At 41.9% G+C, this 27,518-nt stretch overlaps 2 protein-coding genes across 2 annotated transcripts in view; both read right to left on the reverse strand.

Annotated features, from left to right (window-relative positions):
* SLC5A3 (solute carrier family 5 member 3) lies at positions 1-26,827 on the reverse strand. The gene is made up of 2 exons (XM_069548874.2): positions 26,738-26,827; positions 1-4,370 (listed from the first exon to the last, which is right to left on the reverse strand). Exon 2 carries the CDS (start codon positions 4,028-4,030, stop codon positions 1,874-1,876), a length of 2,157 nt encoding a protein of 718 aa, XP_069404975.1. The 5' UTR covers positions 4,031-4,370; positions 26,738-26,827; the 3' UTR covers positions 1-1,873.
* The window catches only part of MRPS6 (mitochondrial ribosomal protein S6), a 66,097-nt gene extending 39,188 nt beyond the window's left edge, over positions 1-26,909 (reverse strand). The window contains exon 1 of the mRNA XM_070289305.1: positions 26,738-26,909. Within this exon, the coding sequence (XP_070145406.1) occupies positions 26,738-26,782 (45 nt within the window). The 5' untranslated portion in view covers positions 26,783-26,909. The remainder of the gene's footprint in view (positions 1-26,737) is intronic.
* Between the last annotated feature and the right edge of the window lie 609 nt (positions 26,910-27,518).

The following is a 27,518-nucleotide window of genomic DNA, read 5'->3' on the forward strand; positions in this document are numbered from 1 at the left end:
CAACTACAGACTCAGTCCATCACAAAGCCTCCTGGAGATGGGAAGACATTATGCTACCTAATAATTTCTAAAAATCAACTCTGAACTAATCAAGTCCATCATAATGAACTTAGTTTACAAATACAAAAAAATTTGAAGTCATCATGACTGAGTTTTGATTCAAAATCTACAAAAGTATCTTAAAAAGTAATAATTTTCCCCTAAAGAATACAAGGTTAATAAAATCATGCAATTTAAAAAATATCAGAGGTTACAGAAAAGTCAAAGAAAGTAGATACAAAATTAGTTTCCTTCATCTGCCAAGGAGGAAAAAGGACAGCATGCACAAAGAAGGACATCATGTGGAGAGCTTTTCTCAAACGTCTTTTGTACCCTGTGCTCATGAAGGGGAATCCACCCGTGAAAAATGGATTCTCTTCCAGGAACGCTGAAACTGGATACAAAGCCATGCCAAGACAGAGGATCCTACAATTACACAAGTCCTGGAATCTCCATAGGACACACTACTAAATCTGCAGAAGTTCTCTTGAATATGCTATCCACTCTACAGAAAGACTATACTGCAACCCACCAGTGGCAAAGCATGCACTCTTTGAGTTTTCTGTTACTGATGGCCTGTTTGCAATGAAATATCCTCATGCTCTAAGTCACTGTAACTGTTTAAACAATAATGCAGAGGCTGTATACATATGTTGTCTTAAAAAAAATTGGAAAAAACTTATGAAGGATATACATTATGATCTCAGAATGAATTTTCACTCTAAAAACTCAACTTCAATATATCACCATCTAATCAAGTGGGGCAAACCAACACAAAAGCAGAGTTAATTTTTCTTCAAATTTCCGGACATATTTTCCAAATGGATCCACTCAGGAAGGTTAACTAGTTAATAAAGAATGTTACCAAATGAAAAGAACAAAACTAGAGAATTAATGGTGTACAAGGAATCACCTGTTCAGCTTAGCTGATCAAACACTGCTTTAGGGGATGCTAATTTTCAAACTATATAAACAATCTTAACTTGGTCAGTAAATCTGGGGATCATCAGCAACGTTAACTTCATTTTCTCCCCCCCATAATCATTTACAATACAGTCATGACATACAACTTTATAAAGACAAGACTACTTATGATCATTTGAGTGTGGTTCACTTAAACTTCAGAGGAGGAAAAAAAAAGAAAAGAGAAAACAAAAAACTGCTGGAACTTTTTCCCAACATTCCATATACTGGTGGTACAGGAACAGCTACAAGAAACATTCCTCTTCCTTTCTTCCAGCATACAGAATCCATAGGCTCATGCTAACAAAACAAACCTGGCAAACGAACTTGCCCTGAAACAAGTACTCCACAAGCACGTGTTAGATTTTCAGTACATAATGGATTATACAATGTACAAATTCAGTTCTTTAAAATGGGAGTAGGGATTACAGAGACAGAGAAAACGTTAAAATGAGCAACTCTTCTATTTCAGGGTAAGAAGGCCTACCAAGATTTGGCAGTGCAGACAGTGTATCTTACTCATGATACCTTAGCATATAACTCTGCTCTAAGTGCTCTATGAGAATAATTGGTCTCTCCTTACTTTGGTATGGAAAATTTTAAACCACATTTGCACAATTCAGTCTGTTTAAACAAGTTTTACTTCATTTAGGTTGAAAATTTACTTTCATCCATCTCTGGGAAAATAAAAGTCTTGCAAATAGATGATTTTTCTGCTAAGTAAAATTTGGCTAAAACCTACAGCGTAAACAATGCCTGAGAGATGCAACAGTTACATAAGTTTGCAGGGTTTTTGTTGTTGTTGTTGTTGTTGTTGTTTTCCAAAGACCAGTATTTTCTTAAGTTAGTGTCTCATCATATCCTTAAAAGTTCATAAGGAGAAATAAACAAACATGAAAATTCCAAGTGAACACACAGCAAAAAGTCCAATATTGAGTATTACTTTAACTTGTGGAGGTTCTTCCAACATTTGTAAACAAACAGCCTCCTCCTCCATCAGGTCTCTGAGACTCCTCTTGCTGAGGCTCTTACTTTTAAAGCCACAAAACCAATCGATGAACTTCCAGTACCGGCTTCCGTCTTCTGCTTCTTTCTTTCTCTCTTTCTCACCCATGAGAGCTGCCTGCCCATTGGAATACGCATCCACGGGTGTTTCTGCCTCTGAATGACCTAAGGAAGCCACTGGGTTGCCCTCCTCTCTGCAGGTCACCAACAGATTAACATCTTCCGGCTGCAGGCCCTTGATGCTGTCCTCAGACTTTCCGTTGGGGATGGAGTGGTTGATGGCCTCGCTATTCTCACTGCATCTCAGAATGCTCTTCTCTTGCATTTTGTATGGTTCATCTTTCGGGGAGCAGCTCTCCTTGACCACCAGGCTCTTCTTAGACCAAAAGGTGGTGGTGCGAATCTGTTCCTTCGTAGGAGGTGGTGTGAGAAGGCTAACAATTACAGTAATGAGTCCCGTGATCCAAAACAACGCTGTGGCCACATACATGTAATGGATGTCTTTAATGAAGACTGGCCTGTTATCAGGTTGGTCACATTCCGGGGCACGGTAGGCAAAGGCCAGTGTCAAGCGGACTGCTCCAAGGATAAAGCCTGCCATTCCACCATAGAAAGCCCCTTGTTCATTGCAGCGCTTCCAGAAAATCGCCAGAAGGAACAGGGCTGCAACTGGGGGCGTCAGGTAGTCAGCTACCTCCTGGATGTAAAGGTACATCTGGCCTCCTTGCATCTCCACGATGATGGGCACCCACGCGATGCTGATCACCACCATGAAGGCCACAAATATCCTGCCCACGATCATTAGTTCCCGGGAGCTGGCGCTCTTGCGGATGAGTTTGTACACGTCGAGGGTGAATATGGTGCTGGCGCTGTTGAAGATGGAGTCCAAGTCACTCATCAGAGCGGCGATCATCACGGCCATCATCAGGCCCCGGAGGCCCACGGGAACCAGCTTCATCACCAAGCGCGGGTAAGCAATGTTAGAGCACCCGGCTCTGCTCCCACACACCTGCATGCAGTGCTCGGGGTTGATGCAAGCTATGTCATCGGCAAACAGTATCCGGGAAATCATTCCAGGGACCACTATGATAAACATTGGCAGAAGCTTCAGGAAGCCGGCCATCAGGGTAGAGCCTTTGGCATGAGCAATGTTTTTGGCTGCTAGGACCCTCTGCACGATGACCTGGTCGGCACACCAGTACCAGACTGAAGCAGGGGTCTGCCCAAGGATGAATCCAGGCCAAGGAACGTCTTCATCTGTTGGGTTCCGCAACATTTTCAGTGCGTCTTTCTTGGGGTGGACATTACAAGAATTTGTGTTTGAAAGGTTGTACGTCAGCAGGATGGAAGTGACATTGGGTGAGGCCAACATGTACCTTCTCTTAACTTCCTCAAACCCGCCAATCTCCATCATGCTAATCACCATAAGTGTGAGTGCCCCAACGATCATGAGCAGAGCCTGCAAGGTGTCTGTGTAGATTACTGCGACAAGGCCTCCGGTGACGGTCAGCAAAGCGGTCATGCCAATGAGCAGGATGACAGACACATAGAGGTTCCAACCCAAAGACTCCTGGATAAAGAGGGCACCCGAATACAGATCCACTGAGAGCTTGGTGAAGATATAGAGAATCAGAGACAATGCTGCGAAATAGACCTGAATCCTATGGCCACCAAATCGCTTGGACAAGTATTCAGGCATGGTGTATACCCCCGACCGGATGTAAATCGGGATGAAAACCCATCCCAGAAGTTGCAAAAGCAGCAAGGCATTGAACTCCCATGCGCCCACTGCAAATCCACTTGCCGCTCCAGATCCTGCCAGCCCAATGAAGTGCTCACTCCCAATATTGCTCACAAACAGAGAGGCACCAATTGCTACCCAGGTCATAGAGCGCCCCGCCAAGAAGTATCCACTCACGGTGCTTCTATTAGATTTCCACATGGCAAAAAACCCAATGCACATGACCAGGATAAAATACAGGGCCACTATGGCAATGTCTGCTGTCTCCAGGACAGCCCTCATGTTTGGTAACTTTGCGAATAAATGCGTCCAATGACAGAAGTGTCCGACTTTTTATTTACTCATGAGTAACCCCAGCCAAGTCTGGAAACCATACGTGAACTGGACTACACAGAGCAACACAGCAGGTCAAAGTCTTTGTCCTTTGGTTTGCTGTCTTGATGGTGGTGGTTGTGATAAACTTTGAAGGAGACAGTTTAAATTTTCCTCCGCTTCTTAATTGGGATTGAGAACTTAGCTCGTCCTCTTAATCCACTCTCCACAAGACCATCAGCATTTACTCAGGGGCTGGAGGAGACATTCTGAGTTGCAGCTAAGTCTAGTGAAGCCTACTGTACCAACCCTGCAAGGCAGCAAAGACAAAAGACAAAGATTGAATTAGAGGAGGGGCTCACCAAGCGATGAGGAAACTTTCAGTCTAACAAAACGGCGCAACAAGACATTATTTTAAAAAAAAAAAATTTTAATATATATACTTTAGTTCCACAGGAAAGAGCAATCCATGCTATCACTTAATTGCAGGGAGAATATTTATCATTTTGAACTGAAAACAAAAATATACTGTCCTAAGTAAGTAGTCTAACTTCTCTGGCAACCGACAACTGCTCACCGTGACACTGCCCTTTCTTCTTTTACTGTGGTAGTCTCAGACTGGAAAAGCACCGAGGTCATAAAGCAACCTGGGGGAGGGGGACTCTAATTATTCATAATAAATAAGGTCACCTAAATGAATCTTCAGTCTTCCCAGGTGGCTCAGTGGTAAATAATCCGTCTGCCAGTGCAGGAGACACAGGTTCGATCCTTGCGTCGGGAAGATCCTCTGGAGGAGGAAATGGCAACCCACTCCAGTATTCTTGCCTGGAAAATCCCATGGACAGAGCAATCTGATGGGCTACAATCCACGGGGTCGCACAGAGTTGGACATGACTTAATGACAACAAAATGAATCTTCAGACACTGCTGCGTTCTAAGAGTAATATATTTTGTAGCTAAGTTAGGGTCCTAGATAGAACAGGTATCTACTAGGTAGTATCATCCACTCCCACACACAGTATCAAGTATTGCTTAACCTAGGTAGACTACTGTCACAAAATCTCCCTGAATTCCTACTACAAAGGTCCATCTGTGCTAGTCATCACACATTACCCTAGAAACTTGACATGGCTCCTGCCTCAAAGGGAAACCAGATGTTCCATACAAAGACAGGAACATACAATTTATAAACAACCCTAAATTTTTATTCTGCTAGCTAGAAGGAAGACACTGAAAAAAGTATTTTTTCTTGTTGAACGGTATACAAGGCAAGGAGAGGAGGGAAAAAGAGAAAAATTTTCTGGAAGACTGAAAAACAACATCATTATTGTTATATCTCCCAAACCTAAACAAAATAGACATCTGTAAGCCATTAGGGAACAAATTATTGTCAATATTAATCAGATTTTTTTCAGTCCTGGATTAAGAAAATCACCAAAAAACCGACATTTAAATTTACCTAAAATTGAGTTTATGAATATGACAGGTTTTCTCCTGGAAAAAGAGATAAATTCTGAACCTTCAAAGTAATTATAATTGGAGCTGAGGAACAATATGAAAAACATTTTGTTATTCAACCTAACGCCTTCCACATGTTAACTCCTAAAGTGATTTCTCCTTTTGAGGTAAGGCAACCTCAGAGTGCAATGTTTTTCTATGCTTGACAAAGCAGATGCTTTTTGATGAACCTAGATTATTTTCCTGTAAAAATTAGTAGCAAAGTCATCAAGTCCTATAAATGATACTAAAGCCATCTCTTTTCAAAACAGACCACAGTACTAGTCACTTAGCAGCACACCTCTTAAGGAGCTAGAAAAAAAAGCTGAAATATAAATGCTCTACCATATTAGTTATTCAGTCTAATTAATAATAGTGCCACATGGAAATGTCTTAAACCCTTCTCTATGCCTTTTTGAAGCTTAACACACTACAACAATCATACTTAAAAAAAAAAAAAAAACTGACTAAAATCCTTCGTCCTAAAACTCAGTGTCAATAATGACTGGCATGAGTAAAACTGCCACAAACAAAAACAAAAATACACTAAAAGCTGGGACTTGTATCACTTTATTCTTGCCAAATCCTGAAACTGGTAGTATTTCTATGACTACTTTCTCTGACCCTGAAACATTCAAGTTATTTAAAAAAAAAAAAAACACTGGATATTATTTAGGAAGAATTACCTAAATTTCAAACAAAATCTAATCAAATAACTAATAAGCAATTATTTATAAAGGGCACCTTTAGTGTTTCAGTGTAAGAATTAGGTCCTCAACTACAAACAAAACTGTAGCTGGCAGTTATGAGATTCTTCCCTGTCGTCAACAGAGCACCCAACATCCAGCCATACCCCTGCTATTCTCTTCCAACTTCACATAGATAACCCTAGTTCACTGGTCCAAGGGCCATTTCAAGTGTCTCTCTTCTCAACGGCAGTCACTGGCCATCTCCTCAAGAAGAGACAAACACCCAGTATGTTTATTTTTGTTTGGAGGGAAGGTGAAGTTGGGTACGCATTGTAGTGGCCACTACAGCAGCTTATTCGTTCGAAGAACAAAGCGCTCAGACACAAAATAAGCCCTTCCTTCTCCGATCACTAGGAAGCGCTGGAAATCGACCACGGTTTCCCACTGTCAAACATGATGCAAGTCAGACATCTAACCCATACTCCACTCCCTGATGAACGCTTAGGCTGGTCTAACCCCTAACTTCCCGAGAACAGCAAGCGGGTCAGCTAGAGAAAAGATGTTCTTTCTGCCCAGAGCAGGAGTGGAAGGAAGAGGTAAACACTAGCTCAGGGCTTGAGTTCTCAACACTTTCTGCCTCCTCAGATCCTTCAAAAACCACTGCAGGCAGCCCCCATGTCACAGGACACTGTGACAGTCTGTGGATGGATTTAAGATTTCTCCAATTTAAACAAAAAACATCCAGAAATCAGCACCTAGTAAAGACTGGAAAAGGAAAATAAAAATAGGTCAAATCAGTTTATAGAAAGATGTAAAATAGATCCCCCTAGAGTTTAGGACTTTAGACTTTAGGACCCCATAGACTTTTAGACTTTAGGACCCCATACAATGCAGCCAAATTCATATCTAGTCATTTAGAGATTATCACAGGCTTGAACTTCAGCCTTTCAGAAAATGAACTGTGCAATTCCTAAAAATGGTCTCAAATAAAACATACAGTATGTTTTGCATATTTTTTTCTCACTCTTTTTAAAAACCAAACATTTCTACAATAAAAATATAATGAACACTATCCAGAGTTCCTTTACTGTTAGAGAGAAGCCACATGGAAAATTTTTTTCTCCAGCTGCTAAAAGGTGCCTTTAAATTTATGTTTTCGTATTTCTAGGACTAAGCTGGTTCACAGTTGAGATAAATCCCTTAAGTGAGAAATGTAGGACAAGGAATAAAGTAGGTACACTGATGATAAGCATGTGAGCTGGGTCCTTTGTAGTGCATTTTTAAGAAAACAATCATAATTTAAGTAATAGTCACAGAATGTATAAAGAAATAGTCCCCTAGTTATAATGGCCACTGTAATAAATTTAGCCAACTTCAATCAAACACAAGGGTGTCGTGAAACAGAGAAACTCCTGCCAACAGGAGGGCGTTTCCTTCTCAGAAAGCAGTGTTTTATTGGAAGTTCTGCACAAAATTAGAATACAATCTTGGTACATGAAAGCACTATTTCATGTACTTGGATGAACTAAATTACAACTGAAGAATTAACCCAGATAGAGAAGCATACATAAATATTTGCTGTTTGAACTAGAAAGAGTCAAATAGGAAAGACCAAATTAACATCAGCTATTAAACGTCTTCATAATATATCAAAACATAATTAGTTATAATGACCAAATCTAACATCTCTCTTCTATTATCTAGGGAGACCATACAATTTATCTTCCAAACTAGGAAGTTATTCTGGGACACTCTGTCCAGAATAGGATGTATGGTCACTCTAGAAAGAAAATCATCTGCCACAGAAACCAAAGAACAACTAAAACAATTCGTAAAGCCGTCAGGGCTCCAAGCCACAATCAACTCAATGAGGCCTGTGGACTGACAAGGAGTAGAACACGATGACTCTAAAAGTGACCAAACCACAATCTTTTTAGCTTTGGGCTCAAAAAGGACAATCTCAACAGGCAGAATCCAGCACTGTCAAAAGTAGGCGTGCCAAGTCTTGTGCATTTTCTGACCCAATGGTTTGATAAAGAGTAAGTAACACCTAGAACGTATGTCACCTTGCCCAGTGCAACAGACAGACAGGTGTTCAGTGAATGTCACTTCACCATCTACAACTTGCACAGACTGGAAGTGGTGCTATAAGCCTCTTTCAAAGTAAACTGCCAATGACACCCCGGGCATTTTAGGAGCTTCTCGTGCTGTGCTTGCTACATGTTCAGTCGCTCAGTCATGTCCGACTCTTGCGACCCCATAGACTGTAGCCCGCCAGGCTCCTCTGTCCATGGGATTCTCCAGGCAAGAATACTGGAGTGGGCTGCCATTTCATCCTCCAGGCCAACTCTTTAGGACCCCACAGACTGTAGCCCTCCAGGCTGTTCTGTCCATGGAATTTTCTAGGCAAGAATACTGGAGTGGGTTGCCATTCCCTTCTCCACAGGAGCATCTTAGAAGTTATTTATTGATAAAAAGAAATAGATGAAATAATGTATTAAATATGCAGTTCTCTCACAAATATTTTAAACTGACTCCCAACCACCTCATCAACTATTAGTGCCTATCTACATCACTTCATTCAAATAAAACTCACTCAAGTAAAACTCAAGAAAAAAAAGCTCACTAAATTTATATAAAAATCTACTTTCCAGACATATTTTTGTCATCTTGATTAGAAGTCCAATAAAGCCAATTCCACTAGTGGAACAGGTTACTCGCGCTTGGTATGTACATACTTGTAACAGGACCTTCTGTTGCCCAACCCCTGCTTACCTTAAAAACGTAGAGCTTGGCTATGAGAGCAGTTTATCAGTGACACCAAAACGAAAGTTGAGTGCTTCTAATACAACTTAGATCAACTCCAGCCAATTCAAAATTACAAGTGGAGCTGGAGATATTATATGTAGTCCTATGCTGCTGCTGCTGCTGCTAAGTCACTTCAGTCGTGTCCAACTCTGTGCGACCCCATAGACGGTGGGGCTCCCCTGGGATTCTCCAGGCAAGAGCACTGGAGTGGGCTGCCATTTCCTTCTCCAGTGCATGAAAGTGAGAGGGAAGTCACTCAGTCGGGTCCGACTCTTCGCGACCCCATGGACTGCAGCCTACCAGGCTCCTCTGCCCATGGGATTTTCCAGGCAAGAGTACTGGAGTGGGGTGCCACTGCCTTCTCCGATGTAGTCCTATAACAGTCCCTAAAACTTTTAAGGAGTCTGCCCTTAAATTTCTTTGGCAAAGTATTTCAACTATGCCTACAATCTCGCTGAGCTTTTGGAAGTATATAAGAAATGTTCGAAGCCCTGAATTAAACTCAAATGGCTTATTCTGAGGGTTTATATTCTGAGGGTTCCTAGTCCCCGTGTCCCATCACAGGGGACGGAGGTGAGGCAGAATGAGCAGGGACTAAAGCCCCACTCCAGCAGCCTCAACCAAGCAGAACAGCTCTACTTTCAGCAAAGTACTGGTGGGAAGGGGATTAGGAGGTACGGCTTCCCAAGTAAGTAAACGAATTCTTCAAATAAAATCTTCTTCACCTAGCAAAGTTCATAAACCACCAAACTTATCACTTGATCCATATACAAAAATCCCCTGAGATGTAGTCATTTTAATTTGCTTCTACCACTGCAGAAGTGTGGCTCACAATGGGTCTTTTTGGTTTTGTTTGTTCTTCTAAAGAAGTCTCAGAGAATGAAGACCTTTTGGGTATGGGGGCAACTTTGAAACTACCACTGGTTTCAACCTTTATTGGATGATACTAGAACATGTGTATGGAGCAAACTCCAATAACCTATTTCTTTGAGAGAAATGAAAACGTAAAATAACAGAGTTGTAGTGCCTATGGTACCGTATCATGTAATCCCAATGACTAAAACATTGGTGTTAACTTTGAATGGGGAAGAGTTCAAGAGGCTCAGCACGGTTTGCTTATGAAAAAAAAAAGATTGATTATCATGTAAGTTATACATAATGGAGATTAAAAAATAAAAACTTGGCACTAAGTCCTGACACCTTGCAGGTACTGTACTTAAAGTGCTATCTGCATTACTTTAATCCTCACAATAATTGTGAGAAAAGTACAATTATTATGATATTACACACAAGAAAACTGAAACCAGTGAGGTAGTTTAACACCCCAAGATACAGTTATTTATGTTCACATCTGGATTTGTACTCCCATCTGTGTCTAAACTGCTTCTTTCACTTAATCACTACACAATACTACCTTTAATGAAAAAGAACAATTTATTAACAGAAACAATATTAATAAAAGATCATTCAATATCATCAAAAAGTTTTAAAATATTTGAGCTTGCAGAGAAAACACCTGAGGTGTATAAATAACAAATGCTAACAGAAGAGACTGCAAAAAGTGCATAGGATAAAGTCCAACTTAAATATCTATGTCTGATCATACGTGATGGATATATATACAAAGAAAATAAAGAGATTAAAACAAAAAGAAGTCCCAGGTACAGGCTTCCTATGTAAGTAAAAACGTGCAGATCAGAAAATCCAGCTAGAAGACCAAGGTTTAACCAGTTTCTCATCCAAGACGAAGGCTTTTGCCTCTATTCTCTTTTTCAGTGTTAGAATTTAAAAATTAAGTCTCAAAGTCTATTCTACACCTGACCTTGTTACCATGGCTATACAAGTCTCAGTCATCCTTCTTTCTTCTGCTAACTTCCTTCCTCTGCTAACTTCCATCTTTAAGACATTAGATTGAAAGAGTCAGCTCTATGATCTATAAACACGAGTTCTCATAGTAAAACCTACGGACCACTTTTCTTACTGAATGAACTGTTTGTAACCACTTATCCTTTTCCCAGGGAGTATATATAATTTGGCTCATCGACTCTGAAACTATTCCACTGAATTCTTCCTCATCTCAGAGAATGTCAATTCCATCCTTACTCTTATTGCTCCAGTCAAGAATTAACAGCGATCCTTGAAGGCCTGGGCTTCCCTTATGGCTCAGATGGTAAAGAATTCAGCTGCAATGCAGGTGATCCAGGTTCAATCCCTGGGTTGGGGAGATCCCCTGGAGAAGGGAAAGGCTCCCCACTCCAGTATTCTGGCCTGGAGAATCCTATGACCTGCAAAGACCATGGGGTTGCAAAGAATCGGACATGACTGAGCCACTTTCACTTGAAGGCTTGCTCACTTTCCCTCCACCCACACACAATCAATCCATCAGCAAAATCTGCTGACTTTATCTCAAAAGTAGACCCACAATCAGAACAAATAATCTCAACTGCTAGCACCCTGACCATTTCCCTAACCATCTCCATCTCTCCTTATCCTGATTTATTTCTTCCCCCACAGCACGCAACACCTTCTAACGTACTTTAATAAATCTTCCTTATGTTTACTGTCACCTCACTCACTTCAGTTCAGTCGCTCAGTCGTGTCCGACTCTTTGCGACCCCATGAACCGCAGCATGCCAGGCCTCCCTGTCCATCACCAACTCCCGGAGTTCACTCAAACTCACGTCCATCGAGTCAGTGATACCATCCAGCCATCTCATCCTCTGTCGTCCCCTTCTCCTCCTGCCCCCGATCCCTCCCAGCACCAGAGTCTTTTCCAATGAGTCAACTCTTCGCATGAGGTGGCCAAAGTACTGGAGTTTCAGCTTTAGCATCATTCCTTCCAAAGAAATCCCAGGGCTGATCTCCTTCAGAATGGGCTGGTTGGATCACCTTGCAGTCTACTCACTACCAGAATGTAAATTCCATGACAGCAGAGACTAGTCTCTCAGGTTCACAGATGTGGCTGGTCTGTCTCGAACATCATCTTACACACTATAGGGCTCAAATGTTTGTTAAATGAATCCAATATTAATGAGTAAGCACCTGATCAAGAGTGTTAAACTTCCAATAGTCTATACAGTCATCAACAACTGGGTTTTAAAGCAGTAACAGAAGGTAGATTAAAAGGCCAAGTAGGTGAGCATTTCCTCCTTGAGCAAAGTGATTTGCAATCTCAAACAGCACTGATTGAGCAGGTACAGAATGACAAGGTAAATCAGACTAGGCAAGCATGCTGCCCTCTGTTCAGATAAAAACCTCAATGGGCCATGATACAATAGAAATCTGTCTGGAGCCACCATCTCATCTACCTACCTACATTCCTTCATTGTGCTAACTCCACTTCACAACGTGTCCCAGATCTCACTTCTACAGCCATCAACGGCCACTTCACCGAGAGCAGTGACACGTGCCTCGTGTGTTACAGCTGTTTCCATGCTGGTGTGGGCAAGCAGCACCTCCCTCAGCTCCCTCGACACAGGCCCCAGCGTCCTGCTGATGTCAACACAGGAAGAATCTTTCCCATCTCTGCCTCTCCACTAACACTTGAAGGGTTCATTAAAAACTTACTTTAATAACTAGCACTTCCCAACTCGAGTGCCAGGCACCACTTTTATACAACATGCACCAGATCATTTAATCCTCACAAAATCCCCCAAGAGGTAAGCATGATAACTGCTCCCAATTTACAGATGAGAAAATTTGAGGACATAGTAAAAGAATTACTAAGGAAGTCCAGAACCATCCTCTGTGAAGTAAAGATGAAGAATGTATCCTTTCACAACTCTCCCCAGGAAGATATACATGAAAAGTAGAAATAAATACAACTCAGAAAAAAAAAAAATCTGCTAATCAATTCAGAGGAAATGATGCAATCTGGGAATCATCTTCTGTAATCCCTAATGAAATAATGTTCTGAGGCAATGGTTATGGTTGACGCTAAAAGGTGAAAACGTCTGACGGGGACTTCAGAATGGATGAATGAAGTTGACAACAGCTGCCTCCTGACATGCTATACCCCAGAATTCTTGCAAAAACATCAAGTAAATACAACCTGTCGACTCTGCTGGGATTCAGATTTAAGCAAGCCAATTGTAGTGACACATCTGAGACAATTTAGGACATCCGTATATGGATATCAGATGTTAAGGAATTACAGTTAGTGGCAAAAAGGCACTGGTTTTTGTTTGTTTTTAAGCCCTTACCTTTTGGATATATACTAATTATTTACAAGTGAATTTTTATATCTGCATTTGCTTTCAAGGACTCCAGCAAAAACTGATTTAGTATTTGCATGCACATACACACGTGTGTGTGTGAGTTGCTCAGCTGTGTCCAACTCTTCGTAACCCCAACTGATTCAGAAATGCTAAATCCAACAGAAGACTGCTGGAGAAAAGAATATTCAGTCTCAAGTTTGTCACTCCATAAACCACTTAATGATTTCTAAAGGAAGAAAAGTACATTAATAATAGAACAATCTGGTGGATATCACCCATACCAAATGACTGCATGACATCCTCAGAGTGGGACAAACTGACCTGTCTCCTGGTATAATACTTTGATATCCCTGTGTAAAATTCCTGCCAACAACGTTTAACCTATCTCTAATCATGAGAAAGCAACTAGACAAATTCAAATCGAGGGACTCTCCAGACCAGAGGGCCTGGACTCTTCAAAGTGACAATGTCTTTAATGACAAAGAATGGTTCAAGATCTATTCAAGACCAAGGAGACTACATAACAACCAAATGCATGAACCTTGATTGAATACTGAATTAAAGAAGTAAAGGCTAACACTGGAATAAGGTAAACTTGAACACAAACTGAACATTCTGCAATTGCATTGTAGTAATGTCAAACCTGATTGTAATGGTCATGCTATGGTTAGAAAGTCCTTATTCCTAAGAAAGGCATGTCAACAATACCTGCAACAAATGGTACAGATAAGAGCCAATAGGGCAAATTTTAATCCCTAGTGATCTAGGGGAAAAGCATACAAGTGTTAACTAAATGGTTCTTATAACTCTTCTAAATGTGTAAAATTTTAAGATGAAAAAATATAAAGTACTCCAGCAAAAAATAAACGAATAAAAGGAAGGGGTGGTGGAGATAAAGCAAGAGTGGTAAACGTTGATAACTGTTGAAGCTGGGTGATAGGTACAATACAGAGATTCGTTAAACGAGTTACTTCTGTGTATGAGCCCAGGTCTTAATTCTCACTTCTACAAAACAGAAAAAAACATACTTCAAGTCAACATCATCAAAACAGATTACTAATCAGGGTAGATTACTAGGTAAAAGTCCTGTGAGAGAGAAGCAAGCATTCAACAACCATCATATACTGTCAATTCTTTCGGGAAAGGCTTGGAGACGACCTATAAAATAGAAGCCTGCTAGACTGAATGCATGTTAATATAATCACTCCAACATGTCTGCACTCATCTCTGCTCTTCTGCCCACAGCTAGTGGCCAAGGCTCGCTCCCCCGCTTAAGTCTCAGCCTTGCCTGAGCACTGGAACAGAAATACCTTACGCCACACTTTGTCCCCTGATCTTGATGTTTCTCTTCACAGCACCTACTCCTCCGTCTCCCTCATTAGAATGCAAGCCCCAGGAAAGCTGTAACTTTTTCCTATAGTTTACAACACATGGTAGTGGTAGGCACTCAAAATAGATGTGAAACACTTCCTTTGGTCTAAAGCAACTTTTTAGCTCTAATACTATTACAGTGGATGCAGTGATCAAAAGTTTAGCTTCTAGCTTTGAGACTGCCTTTAGAATCCTAACTTGGCACCTTACTGAGCTGTGTGGTCACAAGTACCTTTCTGCTTCAGTGTTTTCGTGTGTAAAACGGAGAATACACACACATATAACATACACACACACATACAATACACACATCTTGCTTAAACCAGCCACTGAGGATTAGGTATTACAAGCCATAAGTTTGATAGATGTGGGGCATCCAACCATGTCAACTTGTGGTGGTTTACCTTCATGCTTTCCGTTCGTATCTTACTTGGTTTCAATTTTACGTTCCTAGAAAAACTGTTCCTAGAAGAAGAGAGGCCAAGAAGTTTCTTTCTCATTTTTCCATGAGACTGAGGCCAGAAAATGTAAACACAAGAGTCTTCCTGGTAAACCAGATTCTAACTCCCAGGAGGCCAAGTCATAAAACAGAAGATCCTGAAATTGGGATGATTCCTCAGGCAGATGCTTTTGGTTAGAAGACTTTTAAATCTTCTATTCTTCTCAAAGGTTTGGGGAATACAGGATTTTCAAGAAATAAACAACAGGACCATAAACAGGCTAACAGTTTTCGGAAGGAATGGTCGAGATCATGCCCTGAACAGAACCTAAAAAGTGAACATAAAACTGAGGCATGGTTTTGTAGATTACAAATCCAGCTGATTTTTCTCTTACATTTCAAAGACAGAACAAGTAAAATACAGAGAAATAAGATCAGAAATGCTTTCCTTGGATGTCAGAAGGCAGGAGATTTTGAAATTGTAAGTAGCTTCCAATTATTTCATCCAAATCAGGTAAAATATTTAATAAAGGAAAGGGTATTAGGAGGAATTTCTTCACTTTAATCTTCTTAAACTGGATTTGCACAAACTCCTGGTCCTCAGAGAATGCCTCATAAGAACAGCATTCCTGAAACCAATCAGGCTACTCGAGTCAGTGTTACAAAACTGCACTCTCATGTCACTGCCAACAAAACAGAAAACAAACAGTATACCGGCATGAAAGAATGAGAATCAAAACCACCTACTACTGGGTCATGTATTTATCCTGGTTGAAGCCAACTTTTTTAAAACAACACTTAAGTCCACCTTCCCTGTAATATATGCCTGACAAAGATCCTACCTCCAAACTTAGTTGACCACCGCACAGCCAAGGTGTTCTCGTACTAAACTGCTGCTGCTGCTGCTAAGTTGCTTCAGTTTCCGACTGTGCGACCCCATAGACGGCAGCCCACCAGGCTCATAGCGATCTGGCTGTTATAGCTGCCCTTGGGTTTCTACACCTGACAAAATCAAAGCATTTTAATGGTCAAGGAGACATTTTAAACATCGAAGTCTAAACAAAGACAAAACCAGGAATTTTTTATTTTTTTTGGCAGCACCATGGGGCTTATAGGATCTTCATTCCCTGGCCAGGCATAAAACCCGCACACTCGGCAGTGATAGCTCGGAGTCCTAACAACTGGATCGCCAGGGAATTCAAAACCAGGAATTCTTGATGCTAGGGCAGAAACGGGCAAATGCCACTTTATGAGCATTGAGTGCTTCAGATGGAGGTTTTAAGAAGCCTCTGCTTTCACCTGCGATTCCATTTTTAAGCTCTCATCCATGTCAATTTCTACTGAAATGTTCCCAAAGTGGGTAGGGATTCCCTTAACTAGGGCACTGTAATTGCAATAAAAATGATGAGGGAGATGAGTGGCAACAAGTCAACTGGACCCTGGACTTGAAAGCTAGGGAAGAACCAACTGGACCCGAGTTTATTTGCAACCTGCTGTAGAGTACCTGGAGTGGGAGTGGGGAAGCTACAAAGACACAGAGGGAAAGTCAGTCAGGGTAACGACTTGGCTTCCGTTCTATGGATACATGAAGACTGGCCAAACATTGTAACGTCACATCATCCCCTGATCCACACTCTGACTAGAGGAAACACCTAACTTTTTTTCATAGTAATACTATATTCCAAGGGTCATGTGTCATATAAGCTAACATGAATTTCATAGACATACTCTGAGGAAAAATGTCATCTTCTAGATAAAGCAGACTCTTTCAAGAAGCATTATTTCAAACCTGTAGGACTTCAGTACAGCAGTTGTAAACCAAACTGTACTAAAGCATCCTTAAAATAAGCAATCACCCAGATGTCTAAAGACAAAGTGGACTATGAATACCAATTTCTAACAGTTCACACTAAGTCATACCTCGGTCTTTGTGTGACTCTCTGAAGTCTGTACGCTTGGCCGAAATGGGCATACATAATTCACTAGTCCAAATAAACTGATCCTCCTTTTAAAGACCTGGATGTGTTTGCCATTTACTATTAGTCCCATTTTAAATCAATGGTCAATTAACTAGATGGGTTCTGTCAATATGAGCGGCAATTTCTGTAGCCTAAATCCTGAAAGAGGTCCAAAGGCAATTAAGGATGTCTTCAAAGAACATCTAAAACCCATTATCTAAATCAGAAATTATAAGATGTTAGCCAAACCTGACCAATAGACACATTTCCTTAGATCCATGGTGCCTCAATACCATGGTGCAAACATCTAAAAATGTAACAAAGACAAAAAGTAACCCCAAAAAATCAACTTCCTGTTGTGGCTAAGAACAGGATAGAAAAAGACAAGCTGGCAAAACCAGGCCCACACTCCCCATGGCAATAATACACAGTGGTAGTAGGCACCAGCACCACCAGCATGAGCAAGCATGCACACACACGTGCACGCATGCACACACCCCTGTAGCAGCTCCACCATTTTGCCACAGGCCCACTAACCCCTTTCAGTCTTTGAATTACAACACTACAAACTCCAACAAAATAATCTAAGCCTAATTCATACTTACCAGTTTTAACATACCAAAGTCAAGAGAATTCAACACACAACCTTTCTATTTCTCAGACAACTTTGTTAACAGTTTTCACTGACTCATGGACATATTTACTTCACACTGCCATCTCCAAACACAATGAAAATGATTTTAAAATTACCAGCATTACTATTCAATCTTCTTAGTCACATTCTTATCTCTTCATCCACTATTATACACTCACACATTTCTCAAATCTGCTTCATAAGTGCTCGATATTCTGTTATCATCTAGTATCTCATTATGGAGCTTCAGAATAAAATAATCCAGCACAAAAAAAGTCACAAATTAAGTCTGAAACAAAGTTGGGCTTAAGAGGCTGATAGTTAAATATACATCAAAATAAAATGTGCATTCTCTTGCAAATGGTCTTGACGATTTGGATCATAGGTACCTCTGGCTTACAAGATAATTATTTAAAATTCAATCATGTTAATGACATATATACATTCCAGCAACATATACTATAATGCAAAATACTGTTTTAATTCCTTTATAAAATCTGTACCAATAGGAATGGAAAAAAAAACTCTTTAAAAAATCAACTATTAAATGGAAAGATGTAGTCTTATGATACATTGCTCCATCAAAAATTAAAAGTTAGAAAAAAATAAATGAAAAGAAAAATACTAACAAGGTATCACATGGCAACAGAAATCGATTAGGCTATGATCCACCAACTCCATGTGTCGATTTTACTGAAACAGGGTCATCCCTGAAGTTTCAGCAGCAATTCGGCAAACAGCAATCAAAATTTACTTGAAGATTAAGATACTAAGCTTTCCCCTTACCTGCCTCAAATCATTTTGAGACTTACGAGCCTATCTAAAGTAATTCTTCTCTTTAGATTTTCTTTGCTTTCTCCAACCTTTTCCTCACTTAAAACACACCTAAGTCTAACTAAGTTCTAGTTATACAAGGTCAGATGAGAGACAGAGATGAAACAACGTCCAGCTTCAAACAGTTTAGTTCTTGATGAGGAATCCCAGTGCACTCAGCCTGGAAAAGGCTGGCAGCTGCTGAATCAACACTGCACATCTGTCTGACAGAGAGGCTGTTCCATGCAGTGGAGTTCATTCACCGGACGCCTCACATACATTCTACATTTCACGGATGCAAAAGCTCAAACTTACTTAATTAGCATGCAAGCTATTAGGAAGCATGGCTCATGTTCACTTCTAAAACTTTCATGTTCAATTCAAAAACTTTTGAGGAAGTGCTGTATGTCAGGTTTGATTCAAGTCTTGGATTCTGGTAGCTTACACAAAATTTATCTTCTGGAGTCTCTTCATTAATAAAGTGGGAATAATGGAAAATTACAATAAAGTTTAATACCTTGCCTGAGAGCACAAAGGTACCTTAATGACATACTGAACACCTACTGCCTCCAAGGTTATGTTACCAACTTATCTCCAAAGACCCTCCAACTGACGGATCACTCCCGTTTCACAGACAGAAATGAGGATCCAAGAGGGTTACGATTCCTTGTAGGTAGGTGCCAGGAACCAAATCCAGGTTCACTGTCTCTAAAGCTCTTTCTGCTGCCCCACTGTCAGTTCTTTGTTTATTCCAACATAACACAACCAGGACCTTCATTTCGGATCTTTTGCTCTTCTATTTATTGAGAAAACAAAAACTGGAGCACTGACTGGAGCGGAAGCATCTGTATCCAAAACAATCATACACAAAAGTATTAAGTAAAAAAGGGATTAAAGCTGCAAGAGGAAATTTAAAAAAAAAAAATCATACATACCTTAAACATTTTACCTACATTTAATACATAAGTGTATTTCCCAATCTAAGTATGGAGTCAAGCCCTTGAGAGAATGGGACTGATGACGTAGAGCTCCTTGCTGAAGTTCCTTCTGCTTGATCTAAACCGTTATCTATAAATCCATCATCTACCATCTCCATTCCAGTTTCACCAAAGTGCAAAGCTTTAAGGAGTCCTTGTAACACAGTCTACATACAGAATCATCCTGGACTATTGTTATCTTCTCTCCACCACTTTATGACAGCTACATCTGATTCTACAGCCATTATTTTAGGGACTCACCTTCAGCTTGTTTTTCCAAAGAATCCAACTTGGTTTTCAGGAGAGGAAAAAAAAGTTTGTACTCATTTCATCAGTTTACATATTTAAATTATTATAAGAGCAAGATTACCTGCCATGAAATAGTCGTGGAAACCAACACAAGTTCTGGTAAGCATACAACTCCCTCAGTGCAACATGCACTGATCCGAAAGCAACTTACTAGCACCAGAGGTCAGCATGCTGTCTCATAGTCAAGAACTGCTTTAGACTGATGGGAACAGGAAGCCCCAAGGCAGCTAAGTAAGCATCAACCTTGTGGGTAAAACAGAGCAGACGTGAAACAGACCTGTCCCTCAAGCACATGTAACCTACCAAAGGGGATGTGAAACATTCACCAATAAACTGTAACATTAACAAGAAAGCTGTCCACAGGATAAGACACAGAGAAACACCATGCAAATTCAAAGGAAAGATTACAATTCATAACAGTGCAGGTCCACAGTATTTGTTTCATACACCAACTGAGTCAAAATGAACTTGAGGTATGTTTTCTCGGAGATGATCATTCCAAGAAAAGCAGTGTCACACAGGCACCAAAGGAAATTAAAGGGAATGATATTTATAGGGATATACAGCAATTTTCTTTACTCAGTACTGTACAAAAATGGAGAATGAAAGAAATTAAAGGATAAGGTTAAAATAAAAGACTAGAGTCGTATCACAGGTGGCCTTGGATGCCAGACTTCATTCCGAATATCTCTGAGAAAGAGCACATTTCTGAATGTGCTGTAATTTGGCAATGGTGTTGACACAGTCAACTGATATGGGAAGGTGATGAAGTAATCAAAAAGGCATCACCACAATGCTCTGTAACAATGGTTTGTATTATTTCCCTAAAAATGCATCCCAATTTAACTCTTTCAAAGTATTTCAAGAACTTGTATCTCTGCACCCCAGAAAGCATATTTATAGGCATGGATTACCCTCCCCTCAGCAGTATGTTAGAGATCTAAGAAACTGCAAGAACCCAAGCAAGAAACCTAAGTAGCTCAGCTAGGGCAGAGAAGAGACTATATGGGAATGAGACTGCAGGAACAAAGAGTTGGATTGGTTTAGCCCCATGTGACAGAAAACAGGAGCCACAAACAGAAACAACTCAGGCAAGTTTGGGGGTAGGTGACTCATTAAGTTTGAACCAAACTGAGTTAGCAGCGCCATGGGAATATACTAGCACAGAAAAGCACCAAATGCCAGAGTTCTTGGCTTGTTACCAAAGAAAGGCAAACCATATGAAGGTCAAACCATACGAAGGTAAAGGTACAGTAGAGGGAAAGGAAGGGATCAAAGCAGAAATCCCAGGATATAGCACCATAAGAAGTTAAGACAAATGGTCAACCTAGGAAATTATGTCTGTTTCCTCTAAATCAGGGGTCAGCAAGCTTTTCTGTTGTTGTTGTAAAGGACCAGATAATAAATATAAACAAATGAACAGGGTTATGTTCCAACACACCTGTATTTATGGACTCTGATATTTGAATTTCATATAACTTCCATAAAAACTTTTAATTTTTTCCCAACTACTTAAAAATGTAAAATCCTTCGTTAATCCTACAGGCCACACAAATGCAGGCAACAGGTCAGATTTGGCCTGTGAGTCATACAGTTTGCCAACTGCTATTTGGAGCACAACAAGGATATTAGGACTGGATTAACTGTCTTTTTCCAAACTTCTGATGGTAGTTTTTCCTTCAGATAAATTAGTAACTTACCAGATATTCATTAAATGTTAATGACTTCTTTAAATCTGACTAATTCCTTCAATTTGATTCCCCTGAGAAAGACTTAACTACATGTGTTGGCAAATAGTCCCTGTTGGTTTAGAATTGCCTTCCACTGAACAGATGCATTCCTCATGATGAACAGATAAATCCTACCTGTACTACAAATACAGTGAAGGTACTAGATGAAAAACATTACTCTAGAATTTCTTCATTGCTTTCAAACTTAAAGTTTTCCTTGGAGTGATTTTATAATCTAAAGGTTGAGAAGCTTCAATGGTAGTCTGCATTGTGAAAACATCTAGATTTTGCAATAAACATCTGCATTGAATGTGCGAATCACAAAGAAAAAGAAGAAAGTTTAGTGCAGAAAGTCAACTTATGACCAGCAGTCTTCACACATACAAACCATGTCTGGTGAGGAAGGCTTCCTCAGCCCCCAGCCACTCCTTGTACCTTAGCTGTAGCTCAGGGACAGAGACAGCATTCCTTCTTCAATCGCTTGCTGCAGCAATGAACTGGAAACCCAAGAAAATTTTAGTACCAAGTCAAAGCACGACACTGCTTGCCCACAAGGCTCAGTTCTTTCCTTACTGGGTAACTGTTTGAAGTGATCTGATTGCAAGTAGACAAAGCACAAAGGGTGGTTACTGAAGATAAAGGTACAAGCTAAGCTGTTATGGGCATGCTGGTGAGGAGGGAGGAAAAAAAAAAAACAAAACAGTCATCTGACAACTAGAACAAGGATGTTTCCATTTGAACTTGTCTGCCACCACCTGACAGCAAAAGTACCACTAGTTCCTAGTTATCAAATATTGCCAAGCAAGCCAAGCTACAATGACCTACGGGTGGCCAGTCTCATACTGAGTTCCTGGTTAGACCCTACGCCTCCAGAATGTATCTAAAATGCTGACAGTTTGCGGAAACTACTTTCACAAGATGCTAAACTTGGGGTACAACTCTAGAATACACTTTTGCCAGGTCTTCTAATCAAAAAAGCTTGACTGAAGAAAAATATGACAAACTCTTTCCTGCATTATCAGAAAACCTGTTGCTTTGTACAATTATAGAAACTAGAATATAACTATACTTCTATTTCTAAATGTATAAAACCCAAGTCATAAACTCAGCACATCATAAAACTCTTTACTTGCAAAGAACTATTTCAATGGGCTACCTTAAAATCTTAAATATAATCTGACTTTCAATGAAATTAAATATGAAAGATACTGAACATAAACTTGTGAAATCTGTTTTAATGAAAAATATTTTCAAAGTAGCCATCTGCTTTTACTTCTTTTTGAAAAAATATACAAGAGAATATATAAATGCTATTTTATTGTACACACCTGTATTTACTTAGAATTAAACTAAGAATTAGAACTAATTATTGTTTAAACCATTAACCTTTAATTCTTCGTGGAAAAATTCCTGAGTAGCAATGAGAAGAGTTCAGGGAAAAATATTTTCCCCGGAATTTTACAACTCTAAATATTCCAACCAGTTATCATCCTTTGGGCAAACATGATCACATGTTAAGTGTTCCTAAACTAAGTAACCAAAAAATATAAATGTTCTGCATAGATCTCTTTTTAACCTCAAAATTCCTCTTCCTGAGCCTATCCCAAATGTACAAATGTTTCTACAAAGTTCAGTTTTTCAACACAGTACAAGGCTTTAAAGTTAAAAAACTGTTGATTCATTCTTTTACCTAGCTTAAATGAAGTGCCAATCTTTTACATCAAATTTCAAACTGAACTTAACAGACATAACCCATTTCTCAAACTCTCAAAGAGAAGGGACCTCAGAAATCAGAGTCATATCTCACCCACCAAAGTCATGACCTCTCATCTCCTCTACCTACCTAAACTTCCCACAGTAAGAGGTCAGCGGGAACGTGGAGAAAACTCATCATCTCACAGGTACTTTGTTAATTTTTCAGTTGTTGGAAAATGTCTTCCAGAGGCTGGACTGAGACTGCCTGCAGTGTGTGGTCTTTCCTCTGCAGCTGTGTCCTTCCACACTACAGCCTTGAATACTGTGTTTGCAAGAAGTGAATATAACTCTCACAATGCTAATCTATGACAAGCTTCTCAAAACCTTTTTATTCTGGAGACCCTTCTACATTATGGTCTAACACTGGTCTAAGCATCCACCTTCTCAAATGGCTTTAATCATGACCTTTAAAAGTCTAATTTCACCACATCCATGACTTTACTGCATCAATTTTCAGAATTAAAGTTATCTACTTTTCGCACCAGATTATGGAAATAAGACAACTTTATATATACGTGTTTAATAAAACTCAAGCTAAATGGTACCTGCAAATAAATTTCTTCTTGGGAGGTCTGGCATCTACATTCCTAAGTGCACAGACTTGCAAGTGCAAAAAAAGCAGACTCACACTGACTCCCAACTGCAAACAGAGAAAACGTCTAAGTGACTAGTTCAATAAGGATTCATTCTACGTATTACACCCTGAAATCTTCCAATAGGGACTCGTATAGAGACTGCTACAATGCAGTGGGGCTCCAACACAAGAAATGCTATGAAAGCCTCAACAGTACCTGCCTCTTAAATTCAACACCTCTTCTATGCTCAATTTTAAGGACTCTGAGCTAGGGAGTCAGAGGAAATGCAAGAGTTGGAGAAGGAAAAGTAATACACCCTAAAGAGAGGAGGAATGCTCTTTAGGCCTATGGGGGTGGTTTAGTCACTAAGTCAGGTCCAGCTCTTTTGCAATCACATGGACTGTAGCCCACCAGGCTCAAACACTCTTCAGGCCTATAGAATATCCCCACCCCCCAAAAGAAACAGAAAAATCTCTCTGCGAATCTATGAAAAGACTGCAAAAATTAGTCTCATTATCCACATATAAGAATTACCTAGAGTATTCCCTCCATTCCAAAATACATAAATGACTTGAGGGAAGTGGAAATTAAGTCATCAAAAAGGTACACCGTAGGAGACATACACATTTCAGAATCTAAAAATATAAAAGACATGCTACTTAAAATTGGAGTTACATACAATACGCTACCTATAGCAGAACCACAAAACTGCTGCCTGTTAGAAAGGTTTCCCTGAAGCCTGTCAAAGCTCATCATAGCATTTTTCATTTATTTCCCCCAAAGTATTGACCTTATTTTAGAACTCAATTTTCCCAAATCGAAAGCAAGCAGAACTTGGAAGACAGAAGTTTTGTGTCTGTTACTCAAATTGACAACCTACTCAAAAGCAAGTTTTATGAATACAAAAAAGAGAGGCTTTTTTTTTTAATCGTTTAATCTTACTTTATTTAGGTCAAGGATCTCTTCAACACAACTTCATCATCATCGTTACAATGTCCTTATCTGCAGCCATGGAGGCCTATGCCTCCAGGCAGGAGTTCACCTTGATTATCTGCAAAGCACCCCACACACACACACTTGCCAGGATTTCAAGAAAGGTTAATTGAATTATTATTTTAAACTGCACTATGTAGCTTATCTGGAATAAAAATATGTGTGCTCCACACCACAGATGATTGAATAGTGGTTGTTACAGGATACAAAAAAAAAAGTATATAACATAATAAATACACTTAACATACTAGAAGCTCTGTGAACAAGTGTACAGTACTCAGCAGCTATGCTACAAAGAAGAGTTCTGAATTTTCATTTCAAAGGTTTATAGAACAAACAAACACTATACACATTGACTCATGATACTTGCTTTCCCCCTAAAACAAGGTGAAATAAAAGAAATTTCAATACATTTCCTAGGTTCTGATACCTCCTAACAGGGGTAAGTTGAAGATTTTTTTTCATTGTTCCTATTCTCTTAAGCACTACATTTTAGAGCGAAGGGGGCCAAGAAAACGGTAATACTTAAGAGGCTAAACAATTCAACCTTATCGTCTCCCAAATTCAGGAAGAACAAGCTTGAGGCCACAACAGCATGCCTGACCAGTCTCTCCAGACCTGATCCAGAGACACTGGTGCCTTCCCAGCTCACAGTGTGCAAAGAACGTAAAAATTTCCTAATCTCTGGGATTGGTAGTTTTCCAATAGCCCCAAATTTAAGTACCACCTAACTTTCTAACAGCTCGTTTTCAAAACTGACCCGAAATATAAAATGTGCCCAAGTCTCTGGCGCTGTTAAGAAGCTAGCTATGTTCTCTAAGTCCAAACATCAATATTTTGTTGTTGTTGTCGTTATCTATACCTGGAAGGGAAGGGGTGGGGGGGGGGGGGGGAAGCATACACCACGCGCTACATTACCAAATTCACAGAAGAATGGGGGTTTCGGCGACGGCTTGAGGAGCACCTGACCCAGAACAGAGAACGAAGAGCGGCTCCGGGCTGCGAGGTCCCTGTCCTTGGCCACACAATTCCCTGGAGTGGAACGGGCTTGCAGGATCGCTTAGCATCCCTCCAAATCTGAAATCCCCTACCTCAAGAGCAATCAAAAGCAGGGCGGGGGGAAGAGGGGGGGAAGACAAGTTTCTTCCGGAAGGCGCAAAAATAAAAAATAATAAGGCCACAACTTGGATGAATGAGAACTGGGCTAAGGGCACCCGGAGTAGGACTGCCGCTGAAGTCAGAAAAAGAGAAAGTCAAAGAATTTTTTTTTTTAACGTGAGAGCCGGTTCTACGCGACAGTAGTCCAGACACAACCGCGCGCGCACGCGCGCGCGCGCACGCACACACACACACACACACACACACACGCTTTGGAGAAGGCTTTATTGAGCACGGACGGTTCTGGGGCGGCCGGCGGGCACTACAGTGGAAGGCGGGCGGGCCGGCGGGCGGCGGAGGCAGTCTGAGGCGAGTGGGAGGCGGCGGAGCGGGGCCGGCGACGAGGCAGCTTCGCGACGGCGGGCGCGCGGGGGGCCCCGGGCTCCGGGCCCGCGCTGGCGCGTGTCCTCCCCGCGGACCTTCTCACTGGGATCCCGAGGGCCGGCCCGTCCCCCCACCTCCCGTCGCCCGCCCGCCCGCCCGCCCGGCGAGGCCGCGTGCGAGGCACACACCCTCCCGCGCCGGCACACCCCCGCCTCCCGCGCGCACGCGGCCTCGCCGGGCCGGCGGGGGCCTCCCCCCTCCACAAGCGCCCCCTCAAGCAAGTACGCCCGCCGCCCCGGTCCCCCCGCCTCCCCCCTCAACCTCCGGCCGCGCGGGGACTGAGGGAAGGGGCGGCGGCGGCGGCCTAGCGGGGAAGGCGGGCTCTGAGGAGAGATGAGGTGGTGGGGGAGGCGGTGGGAAGGTCACTTACCCGCTGCATGGCTTTCAGGATCAAAGCCAGCTCGTAGCGGGGCATGCCCGAAAGGACGGCGCGTGGCTTCCGCACCGAGCCGGCTCCCGGGACACCGGAGGGCGGGGGTGGGCTGACCCGCGCGAAGAAGCTGACGGGCTTGACTGACTGGGCCGGAAGGCTCCCGGGCGGCGACAGCACGCTCCGGCCGCGCGAGCCCGGGCTTAAAGGCGCTGGCAGCTGCGCAGACGGGCTGCCACGCCCCCTCGGAGGGCCACACCCCCCACAGGGCGCCAGGCCACGCCCCCTCCTTAAGGCGGCCGCGCCGCGCCCCCATCGAAAAGCCCGGCTCTCAGCGGCGTGCGGCCCCCACCGGGGACCCTCCCCCGCCCCTTTCCCGCCCCACCCCAGCCCCCAGTCCCCGGGCAGGGCCCGCGCGACTGAGCGGAGATGCGCCGCGGGGTCTCTCCGGCCGGAAGCCGCCAGCAGCCACAGATCGCCACCCCCCCGACCCTGCTGCTGCCGCGCTGGCTACGTATGCTTCTCGAACCAGCTGGAACTTTCCAGGCCTCCCATCTCGTCCTGGGCGGCGGGCGAGCCTGCCCCCCCGTGTGCGCGTGCGCTGCGGTGCGGTGCGGTGCGGTGCGGTCCGTGCGCGCGCGCGCGCGCGCGCGCGCGTCCCTATTCCGGGGCGCGAGGGGCCTGGTCCACGGCCACGCTTCTCCGCGCGGGAATGTCTGCGGGACACGGGGTTCTCTTTCCCCGCACCCCCGCCCCACCCCCGGCCGCTCACCCAGATTCT

Source organism: Ovis canadensis, chromosome 1, assembly GCF_042477335.2.
Source record: "Ovis canadensis isolate MfBH-ARS-UI-01 breed Bighorn chromosome 1, ARS-UI_OviCan_v2, whole genome shotgun sequence".
Lineage (NCBI taxonomy): Eukaryota > Metazoa > Chordata > Mammalia > Artiodactyla > Bovidae > Ovis > Ovis canadensis.